Raw genomic sequence first — 13,545 nt, 5'->3', positions numbered from 1 at the left:
TGTGCTCCATAGAGTATAATGGCACCACATAATGCTCCATACAGTATAATGGCCCCATATGGGGCTCAATACTATATAATGGCCTACATAGTGTTCCTTACAGTGTAATGGCCCCACATAGTGTTCTATGTTGTGTAAAGTGAACTGTGATATGCATTAATGATGTTGGTATTGTGTGCTGCCCAACAGTACTGAAAGATAAAGTTTGAGGCTAGCCCAGAGTGGGAGGGGGGAGTGAAGGGATGGAGACAGTTTATTGTCAGGATGTCGGATAGGGCCCAAAGTGCGTGAAAAGCAGTCCTAAGATCTGGTCAGTCAGCAGAGCCACGTGATTTGGGTGTCCCTAACGTGAGAGGAGACTGTGACAGAGAATAGCAAGATCTTAGTGGAGAGAAGTGACTGAAAGGCAGAATGAACGGCTGGAGACAGGTGCTGGGAAAGTACGCCTAGCAGTATGGACAAGAGTTTATAACTCATAAAGGTACCGAGCCAAGACAGAACTGAGAACATGAGATGAAGAGAGTGACCTGGGCGGGAGTTCCAAGGCATCAGTAGCACAGAAGCTAAGTACTGGCCATATTGGCAACCTCGTTCCCTTGAAGGGAAAGAAGATGCAGAACCATGGGTTGAGAATAGGACTCTCGCCTACTGGACTGTAGTACTGAACTGGGTTGGGGTGAAGTAAAGTGAAAAAGAGGAGAAAGAGAACAAGCGAGTAACAAAAAAGGGAATAGAGACTGTGTGTGGAAAATGCTCTGTATTTTGAAGGAAACGTTCATAAAGTTGTGTACCCGCTATCTACTGTATATAATCCCTCCCAAGTTATTATTTAGCAAAAAGTTTATTTTTGACTGGTGGTCTCACTCATTGAATTGTTTAACATCTGGTCCTGGCCTACCAAAGTCATCGGTAATATGCTGGCTACACGGGCGTTGCACCCCCATAGACAAAGTCCACACACCTAGCCAGCACCCCCACCTTCATGTAACGTGCCAGGATATAAGAAATGAGAACCTCGAGAACGGCTACCGCCCCGTGCCACGTTACACACGAGACATAAAAGATACCAGAAGGTAACAATTTTTCAGCTCCTTGGGAAGGTTGTAAAAGGGACTTAATCCAACACAACTTTGCTTAAGAGGGAAGCAGATGGTGTGTGCTGTGATATGACATTTTGCCTCTATGCTGTAAGCTTCTTGATGAGACGGTGCTTATCTTAGGGATTTATATTGCTTTTTTTCTCACTTTTGTGTCATTTTTACTCTGTTTTATAGCAGCCACTTGTACGTCTGAGAGGCGGAGCCAATACTGGCGAAGGAAGAGTGGAGGTTCTGAAGAACAATGAGTGGGGAACAATTTGTGACGATCGGTGGAACTTGGTGTCTGCTAGTGTGGTCTGTCGGGAACTTGGGTTTGGAAGTGCCAAAGAGGCCTTGGTGGGAGCACAGCTGGGGCAAGGTAATAAAAGAACGGAAGCAGAGATATATGAACTACTGGATGATGGAAGGATGCAAAGTCACTCATGCTACCGTATGTCTCTTCTTAGGAATGGGCCACATCCATATGAGTGAGATCCAGTGCACTGGTTTTGAAAAGTCAATTATAGACTGCAAATTTAACACCCACTCCATAGGGTGCAACCACGAGGAGGACGCTGCCGTGAGGTGCAACATACCGGCCATGGGATTTCAGAACCAGGTGAGATAAAGAAGAAATGTTGAAATCAACTGCTTCTATAGGATTTTACATTAGTGAGGGTCCCTTTGTAGAAAAGCCATCATTATTTTTTTTCAATTAGAGGGCAAGCTTAAGGAGTAGCCGTAGTTTTATTTTTTTTTTTCAATAAATCAACATTTCACGTGAAAATAGGAACTTTGTAATACATCTTATTGGATGGTGGATTGATCATTCTGAATTCAAGGGTAAAATCTGTCTTCAGTGACTACAGACTTTCCCATTACTGAGATAGGAGATGACAGTTGGTGCTTATAAAGTTCTATGGAGAAATGTAACTGTCGTTCAGGAGAACTTGCTGCGGAATGTCTGTGCGTTCCTCTAGCTCCTCCCTTCTCCATAGAACTTTACAAGCACCAAATGTCATCTCCTTTCTCAGTAATGTAAACATCTGTCAGATTTTACCCATGAATTGTTAGTAAAGATGAATCCAGGAGGAAGAAGAAGCAAATTTCTCTGAGATATATAGCAAAGTTGCTTATTTTCATCTGTATTATTGCTTCATGAAATAAAAATTCAAACAACGCTTACTGTATATTATTGCCAATCCATGTGTTTTAATGTTCGCTATAACACTAGAGTGTTTGTGCTTCTACACAGGTCCGGCTCAATGGCGGTCGTAACCCCTCAGAGGGACGGGTTGAGGTGCTGATGGACCGTAACGGCACCCTGCAATGGGGAACTGTGTGCAGTGACAACTGGGGTACCATGGAGGCCATGATTGTGTGCAGGCAGCTCGGATTGGGTTTCGCCAGCCACGCGTTTCAGGTAAGCACTGAACATGAACCCTACACGGTTTACTGATGCCACTGCTGTTTTTCTTCTAGTCTATTTTGGGTAATGGTACGCCATCACTTATGTAACTGGTTTGACTTGTAATTATTACAGCTAATTATGTAATTGACTTTTCATGCACTGTCACCCTCATGTTGGCTTCATGCCTCAAGGATATTCATGGTTCCTGATGAATTTCCAGGCTACTTTTTGTGCCAACTAATATTTTACTTTCCATTTTCCATGCCTTGCCTACTTACAGTGGGTAAACAAGCAATGCTGGTGCCCAGTCTCTGGCGACTTAGTGCCAGAATCCCATTCTGGTGACCCAGAAATGTCGCAGTCATCCATCAAGTCCTTTTCAGAGGTCCATCTTTTCTCTAGATATAGCAAGTAATATGGTGGTTTAATATAAGAACCCTAATATTTTAGTGGTTTCCTAACCAATATTACTAGTTTACTACTGAAGCCGGTGAAGACAGAGGTTGCACTAGTAGGTGGTGGGTTCTTCAGTAACAAAGGAAAAACCTTCTTAGATCCAATCTGACAAGATGCATATCTCTCCAGGAAACATGGTACTGGCAGGGAGATGTCACTGCAGATGACGTCATCATGAGCGGAGTAAAATGTTCAGGCACAGAGATGTCTCTGGCACATTGCAGACACGACGGACCCAACATCAACTGTCCCAAAGGTGGAGGACGTTTTGCAGCTGGAGTGTCTTGTGCCGAAAGTAGGTATTCAGTAACTGTACACACATGATGTAGCTGGAGGTCACCAATCTGACACTACTATTCCTTCCCGCAGCTGCCTCAGATCTGGTCTTAAATGCCCCACTAGTTGAGCAGACAACATACCTGGAGGACAGACCCATGTTCATGCTTCAATGTGCACATGAAGAGCGTTGCCTCTCCTCCACAGCCGACCGCACCAGCTACACCACAGGATACCGCCGCCTCTTACGATTTAGCTCTCAGATACATAACAATGGACAAGCAGATTTCAGACCCAAGACTGGCCGCCATGCATGGGTATGGCACGAATGCCACCGGTAAGTGACTGAGGAGGACAATATGGGTTTTCCCATCTTGTATAAATGTGTAGTTGATGCATATCCCACCAATGGGAAAGGCATCTAGCTCAACAACAGGGGCTCGAAATATGCCATTGTCAGTGGAGAGATGGTCGGAATTCCTATTCATTTTTATAGGAATTCGGACAACCTCTCCACTTACACAGATGTGGTAGGGCCCCAATATCAAGATAGGTGGGTTTACCTTTGATGCACTATACATTACGCCATATTCTGTGGATAATTAACATGAGGAAAAAAGATTTGCAGGATTCTGGTCCAACAACATGTTGGTTGTCCATGGCCGCTGGACTAGAGCCCTGCGAATCTTCTCCTACCTGCCAGCCTTATCTGGTGCCTCTTCGGATTAGTAGGCCCAGCGTGATGAAATTTGTGCATCGATCACCAACGATTACATCAGGCCAGGCCTATTAAACAGAAGAGGAGCCAGGGATGCAGACAGGTAAGTGGCGGTTCGTAGAGATCTGGTTTGACAGCTACTTCCTAAAAATCTTTTGCTCATCTGTAGTGGCTTTGACATAAATATAGAAGATGGGAATACCACTTTAAATGGTGACTTTCTTGATCAAAGTATTTAACTTTTTATTTTCCTTCAAAACCAATGTAGAAATACGACCATGCCAGTCATGGATGGAATTTCCAATGTGACCTTCCTACTTCCCATTCAGTCATTTTTACTTTCTTCTTAGGTTCTAAGTCCAGAAATGTTCCAGTAAACACTCAGACCGCTGAGCTGACCTATTACAAAAATAAACCTTATTTCCCTCTTAAAATAAACATATTTCGACCTGGAACTTTTCCCTTTCCCTTTTCCACTCTCATGAACCTGGTGCTTTTTCTTGCTGTTATTTACTATTGATCGGAATTAGATTAGTGGCTCTAAATGGAGAATTTCCAAACAGATGAAAGCCAAAGTCTTAAATATAGTACTAAGGTGCACTCAGGTCGGGCTGCGCCTCAGTACATCCCACCCCTAAATTATAAATGCCAAAAAGAGCCAAAGGCGAGGAATACGGCATCCGAAGAAAGAGCAGCTTGTGTTCCTGGCACCGGGTGGGGTGGCGACATAACTATGGTTTAGTGGAAGGTACAGCCATGGCCCAGGTGGAATGAGGTGGGAAGGAGGAATCTGTGTGTTGTGGCTCTGGGCCGTAAAGGCACGAGATCAATAGTCAGAGATTATTTCGAGGGCAGGCAGGAGATCGTACAGAACATGCTGTGCTAAAGGGGTTGAAAAATGCAGGTGTCAGTGCTGGGGGGCATAAAATAAACTCTCCTTACCTTGATTGACCCCATAATAGAGAGAGCAGTACATTAAATAGCTGCCAGACAAGAAGATATCATCTAGGTGATCACGTTCCTGGAAGTAATCAAGTCTGCTGCACGAAAAGAATCAAATATATCACGACGGAATAACAATTTTTTTTTTTTTTTTATAAAAGTAGTACAAGGGTACCAACAAAAAAAAACAAAAAAAACACATGACTGAGCCAAGGACGAGATTGTTTTCATGATCTGACGTCAGGATTTAAAAGGGAGGAGTTTTGGTGGCAGCTGCAAAATGAAAATGAGCCAATGAACGATCCGTTCATCGATGGTACGAAATACATCACAGACTTTTTTTTAGCTCAAGATGCAGCCAGTGCTAATCATTTGCCAAAAACATCCAATATGCCCTACGTTTGTTGGGAGAAAGTCTTTCGAAATGACTAATCGATCGTTTTGGTCGAAATTGGCCAACTTTGATCTGATGTTCATGGATTCCTTTACCAACTGAACCGAGACCATTAAAAAGATCCCTGCAGATTCCAATTTGTAGGCCAAAATATATGACATGCTAAGGCCTCATTCACAAGTCAGCATTTTTCAAGTAATGTATAAATAAGTAATTAAATGACAAAGCTTCTGCCATACTTTGCAATGATAAGAAAGCACTCGGGTTGTACAATGATGCTTGTGCTGTACGTGTTTTTCACGAACTTGTACTGGCACTTTTCATTCATGATACTGGAAAAAAATGGCCACATCATTAAGTGTTTTGCATGGACAACTGGTCCGTGAAAAAAAAAAAACATGTGAACAGACCCATAGACTATAATGGGTACATGTTGTTTCCATGAAGAACACGGATACTGACTGACTTAGGCTGTTTTACATGAGTCAAAGCGGCAGAGTAGGATCCTCAATAGAAAAACTCAAAAAGAGCTACTATGGCCAGTCCTAATGTATCTCCATAATGGTCACCACGGTTTACAAGAAAAAATCAATATAAGATTAACATTTCTCATATCACAGCCAAGCTCCATTTTATCTCTAGTGATCATATCAAGCATTCAGCATACTTTACCCCCCATTCTCTGTATATTCCCTGCCCTCGGGCGGCCTCTTACACATTATGTACGTGATAAGTATCTGTATAAGCTCCTCATACTGCTCCCAATCTTTTGCTATCACTGCTGTACATATTAAAGGGAACCTCTCAGGACATTTTAACATGTGAAAATAGTGATTTGGCTGGTTAGGTGCTTGTCCGCCAATAAAAGTGAGACCTTTTTTGTAGAGAACTGGTGTGCCAGTCATGAGAAATCTAATGTACAAGTTATATGCAAATCAGGCTGGGGGCGTGTCAGTACAATTAGAAGGCTTCTTCCAAACGTAATGACACGCCCCCAGAGAACTTCCTGCCTAATTTGTAAAGGAATTTTCAGGCTAGATTTCTCATGACTGGCATATCAGATCTTATAAAAAAAAAAAAAAAAAGGCATAATTTTTATTGGGGAACAAGTGCCTATACAGCCGCACCACTACTTCTGTATGTAAAAACATGCTGACCGATTCCCTTTAAGAAAGTTCTAATGTATACCTAGTGTGGGTTTTTTTCAGATCAGTCACAGCAGAGGTTTTATACAATCGTAGCTAAGGATGGGACGTGCCAGTTACAAAAATAGTTATCCCTCCTCCACCAACCATTCCTAGCTATTGGATACAGGTTCATCCCAGCACAAAACACAGATGCACAATATTCCTATTTTCTTAGGGTCTTTGATTTATTTTCAGAGCTCTACATGTAACCAATAGATGAGCTTGTTTGGCTACGAGGTTTAATCCTCAGCAGTCCCTCTTTTCCACCTGAGGTCTCGTACATTCATGTTCTTTCTCCTCCGCATGACCCTGTGTGGTCACGGGTTGTTCCGATCATTAGCAGTCACCAACAGTAGTTGAGAAGAGACTCCATTGGTGAGGCAGTAGACACGGCGTTCTGGCAGCATGCACATGGTGTTTTACGTTTCCCCCCTTTTCCTAATAATATTGTGGTAGGAATGTATCTGTAAGATGCTTATTAAGGGAAGTGAAGACCCCGATATATCTCGTTAAGACTTGGGTCACAATTGGACTTTGACATCTAGGAATAGCTAAACTGAAGGTAAGTGAGTAATAGCAAGTTACACAAGAGCTGGATATAGGCTACTTCAGATATTATACAAAGAAAAGCAAAATAGTAAACTGCACTTATCACAAATACAGAAATCTCCGCCGATACTCCTGAACATCCTAAGACGTCACCAAAGGCTTCTCATCTGCCCAACACCCCAAAATCTCTATCCTCTATAAACATGTGCTGATCTCCCAGTGCAGCTTTCATTAGTGCAATGGCGGCTTCTTTTCAGTTTTTCCATATGTAACATGTTAGGCCATATGGTCCCTTTCTTGCATTTTATGAGGTCCTGATGTGTTTATTACAGAGAGGCTCTTAGATGTCTTATAGGAGCAGGAAAGATGGAGGTAAAATGTAAATTAGTGTCAGCATTTTGCTTTTCTTTTTTCATCACAACAGGTCCAAGGTTTTTTTTATTATATATATATATATATATATATATATATATATATATATATATATATATATATATATATATTTTTTTTATTTCTTTTGCAACTTGTGCTTTCATCTTGTCCACAGAAAGCGGACAGATACAGATACGTTTTTGGAACACTGCAGATATTCTCACTTGTATTCCACAATTTCCCCCTCCAGACCTCCAGATCACAGAGCTAATATATATATATTTTTTAACCTGAATTTCTCTGGTCTACATAATAATTACCTGCTCTAGCATAATATAATAACAATGATAGATTCATGACTTTATGATTTTCTTCTTGCAGCCATTATCACAGCATGGAAGTTTTCACTCACTACGACCTACTGAGCTTGAATGGGACCAAGATTGCTGAGGGACACAAGGCCAGCTTCTGTCTGGAGGACTCAGAATGTGAAGCAGGTACACACTTCATTTATGTGGCCAATTTCTAAAAGGACCTTTTTTTTTTTTCCAACAAACCGTTCTAAGCAAAGAAAAGAAGAAAAACTTATGTTAGGATATAGGCACACAGTCTTTTCGCTGAGTTTTTGGAGTAGAAAATCAGATGTCGAGGTTCAGCTCAGTTTATGCTCCAAAAACTCAACAAAAAGACATGGTGTGCACACATCCTGTGTTTTTGGAGAGAAACACCACGTTTTTGTGGAAAATTTGGAGAGTTTGGGCAAAAAAGACTGTGGCACCTTGCACACTACCACGTCTCTCATCAAGACCAGTGTGAAAAACGCTGATCTTGAGGAGTTGGGGCCCCAATGTCAACATACCCCTTGGAAAAAAAGTCTTCTGGCTAGGATTCTTCTCTTCTTCTGTGTGGAGCAGACCTCAGCTAGGTCTTTGTGTCTCCCAGAGATCACATCTCCACTCTCTCTTGTCACTCAAGCTCATCTCTTCCCTCCCTTGTCTTTTCAGATACGCAAAAGCAATATGTGTGCGCTAATTTTGGAGAACAAGGCATCAGCGTTGGCTGCTGGGACGTCTACAGACATGACATTGACTGTCAGTGGATAGATATCACAGACGTGGCTCCTGGAGACTACTTCTTCCAGGTAAGTTCCACACTACAACTCCTTCAAGGCGTCATATTTTAGAAACTAATACTCTCCATTTGTAGTCCCATATGGATGTATCATTTTTGTTGGCATTGACATTAGCGCAAAGGGAAAATGCAGCCCAAAGGGAAAACGTATAAAGCAGGTGGAGAGGAGCAGACTGATTTATAGTTTTGAGGGAATTGATACAGGCTCCAATCTATCATTGAGACTCAATTCATCATTTGCAATTTATTGAAGTCACTTTTTTTGCCTTGTGCCATTCAATGATGTTTTTTGTACCAAATTGTGCAAAATGGTTCATAAATGTGGAGCAAAAATTTTTTTTTTTAAAAAAAGCTCATTTTTGTTTTTAAAAGTCTAAGTTGTCTTAAAAATATACCAAAGTTGTGCCAGAAACTTCAGTCCAGGCAGGGACTAGAGTAAGAATGCAAAATTTGATTAAAGTTGCTATTTGTGTATTTGAATAAGCAAAATTAAAAAGATTTGCACCATTTCTAAGTCTTATCATAAATCTTAGAATATCTTAGAATGAGGCGCATATACTAAAGCTACTAAGATCAAATTATATTAAAAAAAAACTAGACAAAAATGATGAATCGGTGCCTTTAGCATAACGTGAAGCGATGTAATCCTCTGCTCATTCTGGGCCTGGGAGGCCAATGGGTGCTCCTAGTCACTGATTTTTGATTGGCAACATCCCAAAGCCTACCCATAGAAACTTTTAGGATAGATGGTTCACTTGTATGTCTCAGCCAGGCATGTAAATCTACACTCAGCATTAACATTGTCAAATTCGCACTGTCCTTGTCCGTCAGTCTGTCGGGTGTCCAGACCAAGGCAGCCGTCCCTTCTGTGCCCAGCAGCCTCGGCTTACGTCAGGACATTTGGCGAGCCCTACTGACTAGGTCTCTCGCGACGCCATGGGGCACAAAAGGCGCTCAAGAGATGGACTGCAGAAGTGAAAACAACCCTGATCTGCTTACCACAGAGGAAGGGACTGGATGCTGCACCGGGGCAGTGCAAATGTTTTAATACAACTGGTGCCAACTCAGCATTACAATGTAACACAATCATTACACGATAATACCACAACAGCGTGCTAACATATCCCACCCTGTAATGCCGCCGTCACCCATATGTTCCCGAATCCCGATTCAGCAATATCTTATAACTACTTCCTGCATTTCATCCTTGAAACGTGGACAGAAAATGTGACGAGGAGAAGAGTGTTTATCAGTTGGAATTTAGCTACTTCACCAACAAGGAAAAAAAATAGAATCTTGGAAAGTGACCAAGAGACGCAGCTGGATGTCATACTGTAGTCAGGAAAAGTATTACTCATGTTGAAGATGTCTTGGAACTTTCCTTACAGTTTTTTTCTTCTTTTCATGATTTAGTAATTTATTAAGAATCAGCTGAGAGGGACGTTCAATAGACTGTGAGCTCTTCAGCCAATAAACTTTTATATTATATAGAGTCATTACAGAGTGATCTATTTGAAGTGTTTATTTCTGTTAATGTTGATGATTATGGCTTACAGCCAGTAGCGTAGCTACCGGGGGGACAGAGGGTGCGGGTGCGCAGCGCGCCGATAGTTACATTAGGCGGCAGAGCAGGGAGAATCGATCTCCCTGCTCTGCCGCCCGGCCACTTTGGGGCCCCTGAGCAGGTGGGGGGGGGCCCAGTGCCAGCAGTGGGCCCCCGGCCTGTCATCGCAAGGTCAGCTGTAGCGGCATTTAGCTGACTGCAATGATGAGGGAAGGAGCACTGCGCTTTGACGTCAGCGACGCTGACAGCGGGCGCAATGATGTCACTTCCCGGCGTCTGCCGTCAGGAGATGAGCGGGTGCTCAGAGCAGCGCAGGAACCAGGAAGAAGAGAGGTGACTATTATTTTTTATGGGGAGTTGCCTAATACTACAGGGTCTGCCTATAGGGTTGCTGCCTTATACTACAGGGTCTGCCTATGGGGGTGCTGCCTTATAGTACAGGATCTGCCTATGGGGGTGCTGCTTTATACTACAGTCTGCCTATGGGTTTTGCCTTGTGCTATAGTCTGCCTATGGGGGATGCATTAGACAGTATAGAGTCTGCCTATGGGGGGGGTGCATTATACAATATAGAGTAGGCCTATGGGGAGTGCATTATACTATACTGAGGACTATCTGGTGCATTATACTATATTGACGACGATCTGGTGCATTATACTATATGGAGGCTATCTAGCGGGGCATCATACAGTGTGGGGATTACAGTAAAGGGGCCATCATACAGTGTTGGAGCCATCAAACAATTTGCAGGCTACCAAGGGGTCAGTATAATGTGTGGGTGGTACTATACAGTGAGGAGGCATTATACTGTGTATAAGAGAGCATTATACTGTGTATAGAGGAGCTGTACAGGGGGGAGACTCGGGACATTATTAAATGTAAAGTAGGCACTTATTGTTATAGGGGAACTCAGGTTACTGTGACTATTAAAGGGGTACACAGGGCAATATTACTTTCTAAGGGGCAAAATATCGGCACTGTTTTCTAGGGTACTTGCACCCGGCATTACTATATTATAGAGGGTTACTTTAGAATTTAGAAGGCACAGAGAACCACACAATAGGTGCAGTAATAGGGACACATACGGCAGCAGCGTCTCAGTATTGGGGTATCAGCAGGATGAGGAGTTTGTTTTGTGCAGGTTGGGAATAGATGGTGATGGGGCTGGAATGTGAAAAGTGAAACGTGTCTTTGTTGTATTCTCTGCAGCCGTTGTGGCTGGAAGAAGTTGTCATGTCGGTCTGGGCCAGATGGGAAAGACGGGAAAAACCGGATTACTTACCGGTAATGCTCTTTTATAGAGCCCACAACAGCACCCACAGAGAGTGGATCCGCCCCTAGGAACAGGAAACCTACAGAGAGATAAAAGGGGCGGCCCCCTCCTTGCTCGTCAGTTGTATTACAGAGAAAAAGGAGGAACCTCCACCAGGTTTTAGTTAATATGCTCCATAAAATTATATACATATCTACAATCTTACATTCACGTACAGTTTACCATATATAATTGACCTTCCACCACGGAACTACCACGTGCCACTATAATAAGGAAGGGATGTGAGTGGGTGCGGTCGTGGGCTCTATAAAAGAGCATTACTGGTAAGTAATCCATTTTTTTCTCTTTGCCACAACAGCACCCACTGAGAGATTTAGAGACAATCACCTGGGTGGGACCACCGTGTGAAGAACTGATACTCCAAAAGCTAAATCAGATGAAGATGACAGGTCTAGTCTATAGTGCCTATAAAAAGGTAGAAGGCAATGACCAGGTTGCGGCCTTACATATGAGATCTATTGGAACGTCCGCCCTTTCGGCCCAGGAAGCAGATATGGCCCTTGCGGAGTGTGCTCCCACATTATCTGGTGGATCTCTTCCTCTGGCTTTATAGGCAAACATTATGTCATCTCTAATCCAGAGAGACAACGTATTTTTCGTGACCTTGGTCCCCTTCTTATTTCCCTGAAATTACACAAAGAGCCCTGCTCTGCCTCCAGGCCTTAGTCCTATCCAAGTAGGCCAGAACAGCTCTCTTTACATCCAGGGTATGAAGTCTATCTTCCTCTGTTGTCAAAGGACTTTCATGAAATTTAGGCAGGAAGATTTCTTGTGACCTATGAAATTTAGTATCCACTTTGGGTCTATTTTTAAGACTATCCTGTCAGGAAATATTGTCAAAAAAAGAGGATCAATTGATAAGGTTTGAAGATCACTCACTCTCCTAGCGGAAACTAAAGCCACTAATAATATAGTTTTTAAAGTGACAAGTTTTATTGAGGCTAAAGGTAGAGGCTCAAAACGGGCTCTCTGTTAACGCATCCAAAACTAAATTTAAATCCCATGGAGGGACCTGAGGTACATGGACAGGGTCTGAACGCTGGCAAGCAGATATAAATGAGATACCCATCTATTACCTGCAACATCATGATTATAAAGGGCCCCTATAGCTGAAATTTGAACTTTTAAGGTGTTTACCGAGAGGCCCAATTCATGTCCTTTTTGTAGGAACTCTAATATGGGATATATAGGAACTTCAGTAGCTATATCTGAAGTATGAAACTGTAAAAGTTTCTTCCACACTTTAGTGTAGATCTTTGTTGTGGATGGCTTCCTACTTTTTAAGAGGGTATTAATTAACCCTTCAGAGAAACCTCTAAGTTTTAATAATTGCCTCTCAAATTCCATGCCGTCAGGTTCAGGCCTTTGACTTGAGGGTGGAAAAAGGGGCCTTGAGTGAGATCTCTGGTTTCTGGAAGAATGCAAGTGTCGGACACTGACATTGCTTTTAGCCACGAAAACCATGGCCTCTTGGGCCAAAACGGAGCTATTAAAAGTACCCTTGCCCCTTCCTCTCTTATCTTCCTGAATACTATTGGAAGAAGATTCCACGGAGGAAAGACTAGGCCAGATGGAATGCCCATGGTATCTGCAGGGCATCGAATATGTCTGGATTGTCCTGCCTGTACAACGATGCAAATGTTTTGAGTTGCCGGTTTTGTCTTGTTGCAAATAAGTCTATTTGAGGCACTCTCCATCTGGCAGTTATCATCCTGAAGATCCGTCTGTTGAGTGCCCACTCCCACTGATGCAGGGTGTGGCGGCTGAGAAAATCTGCTCGTGTGTTGTCTATGCCCCTGACATGTACTGCTGACAGAGATAAGAGATGTTTCTCAGCTACAATCATAATATCTGCTGTTATGGCCATGAGGGTGTTTGACCGCGTACCTCCTTGATGGTTTATGTAAGCTACTGAGGTTGTGTTGTCTGACTATCCTTGTAGGACAGCCTTGTAGCTGCGGAAGAAAGTTAAACATGGCATGATATATCGCCTTCAACTCCTTCACATTAGAAGAGACATTAGCCTCTACTCTAGACCACCGACCTTGGACTACTTCGTCCGTAAAGTGTGCGCCCCAGCCAAATGGACTAGCATCTGTGGTTACTATGTTTGAGGGAACCACCACCCAAGGA

The 13,545-nt window shown here is 42.8% G+C and overlaps 1 protein-coding gene across 2 annotated transcripts in view; it reads left to right on the top strand.

Annotated features, from left to right (window-relative positions):
- The window catches only part of LOXL2 (lysyl oxidase like 2), a 66,657-nt gene that overhangs the window by 50,676 nt on the left and 2,436 nt on the right, over positions 1-13,545 (top strand). For both annotated transcript variants that reach the window (XM_077262821.1, XM_077262823.1), the window contains 7 exons: positions 1,275-1,458; positions 1,547-1,698; positions 2,335-2,502; positions 3,076-3,241; positions 3,316-3,559; positions 7,766-7,881; positions 8,389-8,525. In XM_077262821.1, coding sequence (XP_077118936.1) covers positions 1,275-1,458; positions 1,547-1,698; positions 2,335-2,502; positions 3,076-3,241; positions 3,316-3,559; positions 7,766-7,881; positions 8,389-8,525 — 1,167 coding nt within the window. The remainder of the gene's footprint in view (positions 1-1,274; positions 1,459-1,546; positions 1,699-2,334; positions 2,503-3,075; positions 3,242-3,315; positions 3,560-7,765; positions 7,882-8,388; positions 8,526-13,545) is intronic.

The sequence above is a fragment of the Ranitomeya variabilis genome, chromosome 5 (assembly GCF_051348905.1).
Source record: "Ranitomeya variabilis isolate aRanVar5 chromosome 5, aRanVar5.hap1, whole genome shotgun sequence".
Taxonomy (NCBI): domain Eukaryota; kingdom Metazoa; phylum Chordata; class Amphibia; order Anura; family Dendrobatidae; genus Ranitomeya; species Ranitomeya variabilis.
Note: the sequence above shows the minus strand (reverse complement) of the source record. Positions and strands in the feature narration are given on the sequence as shown.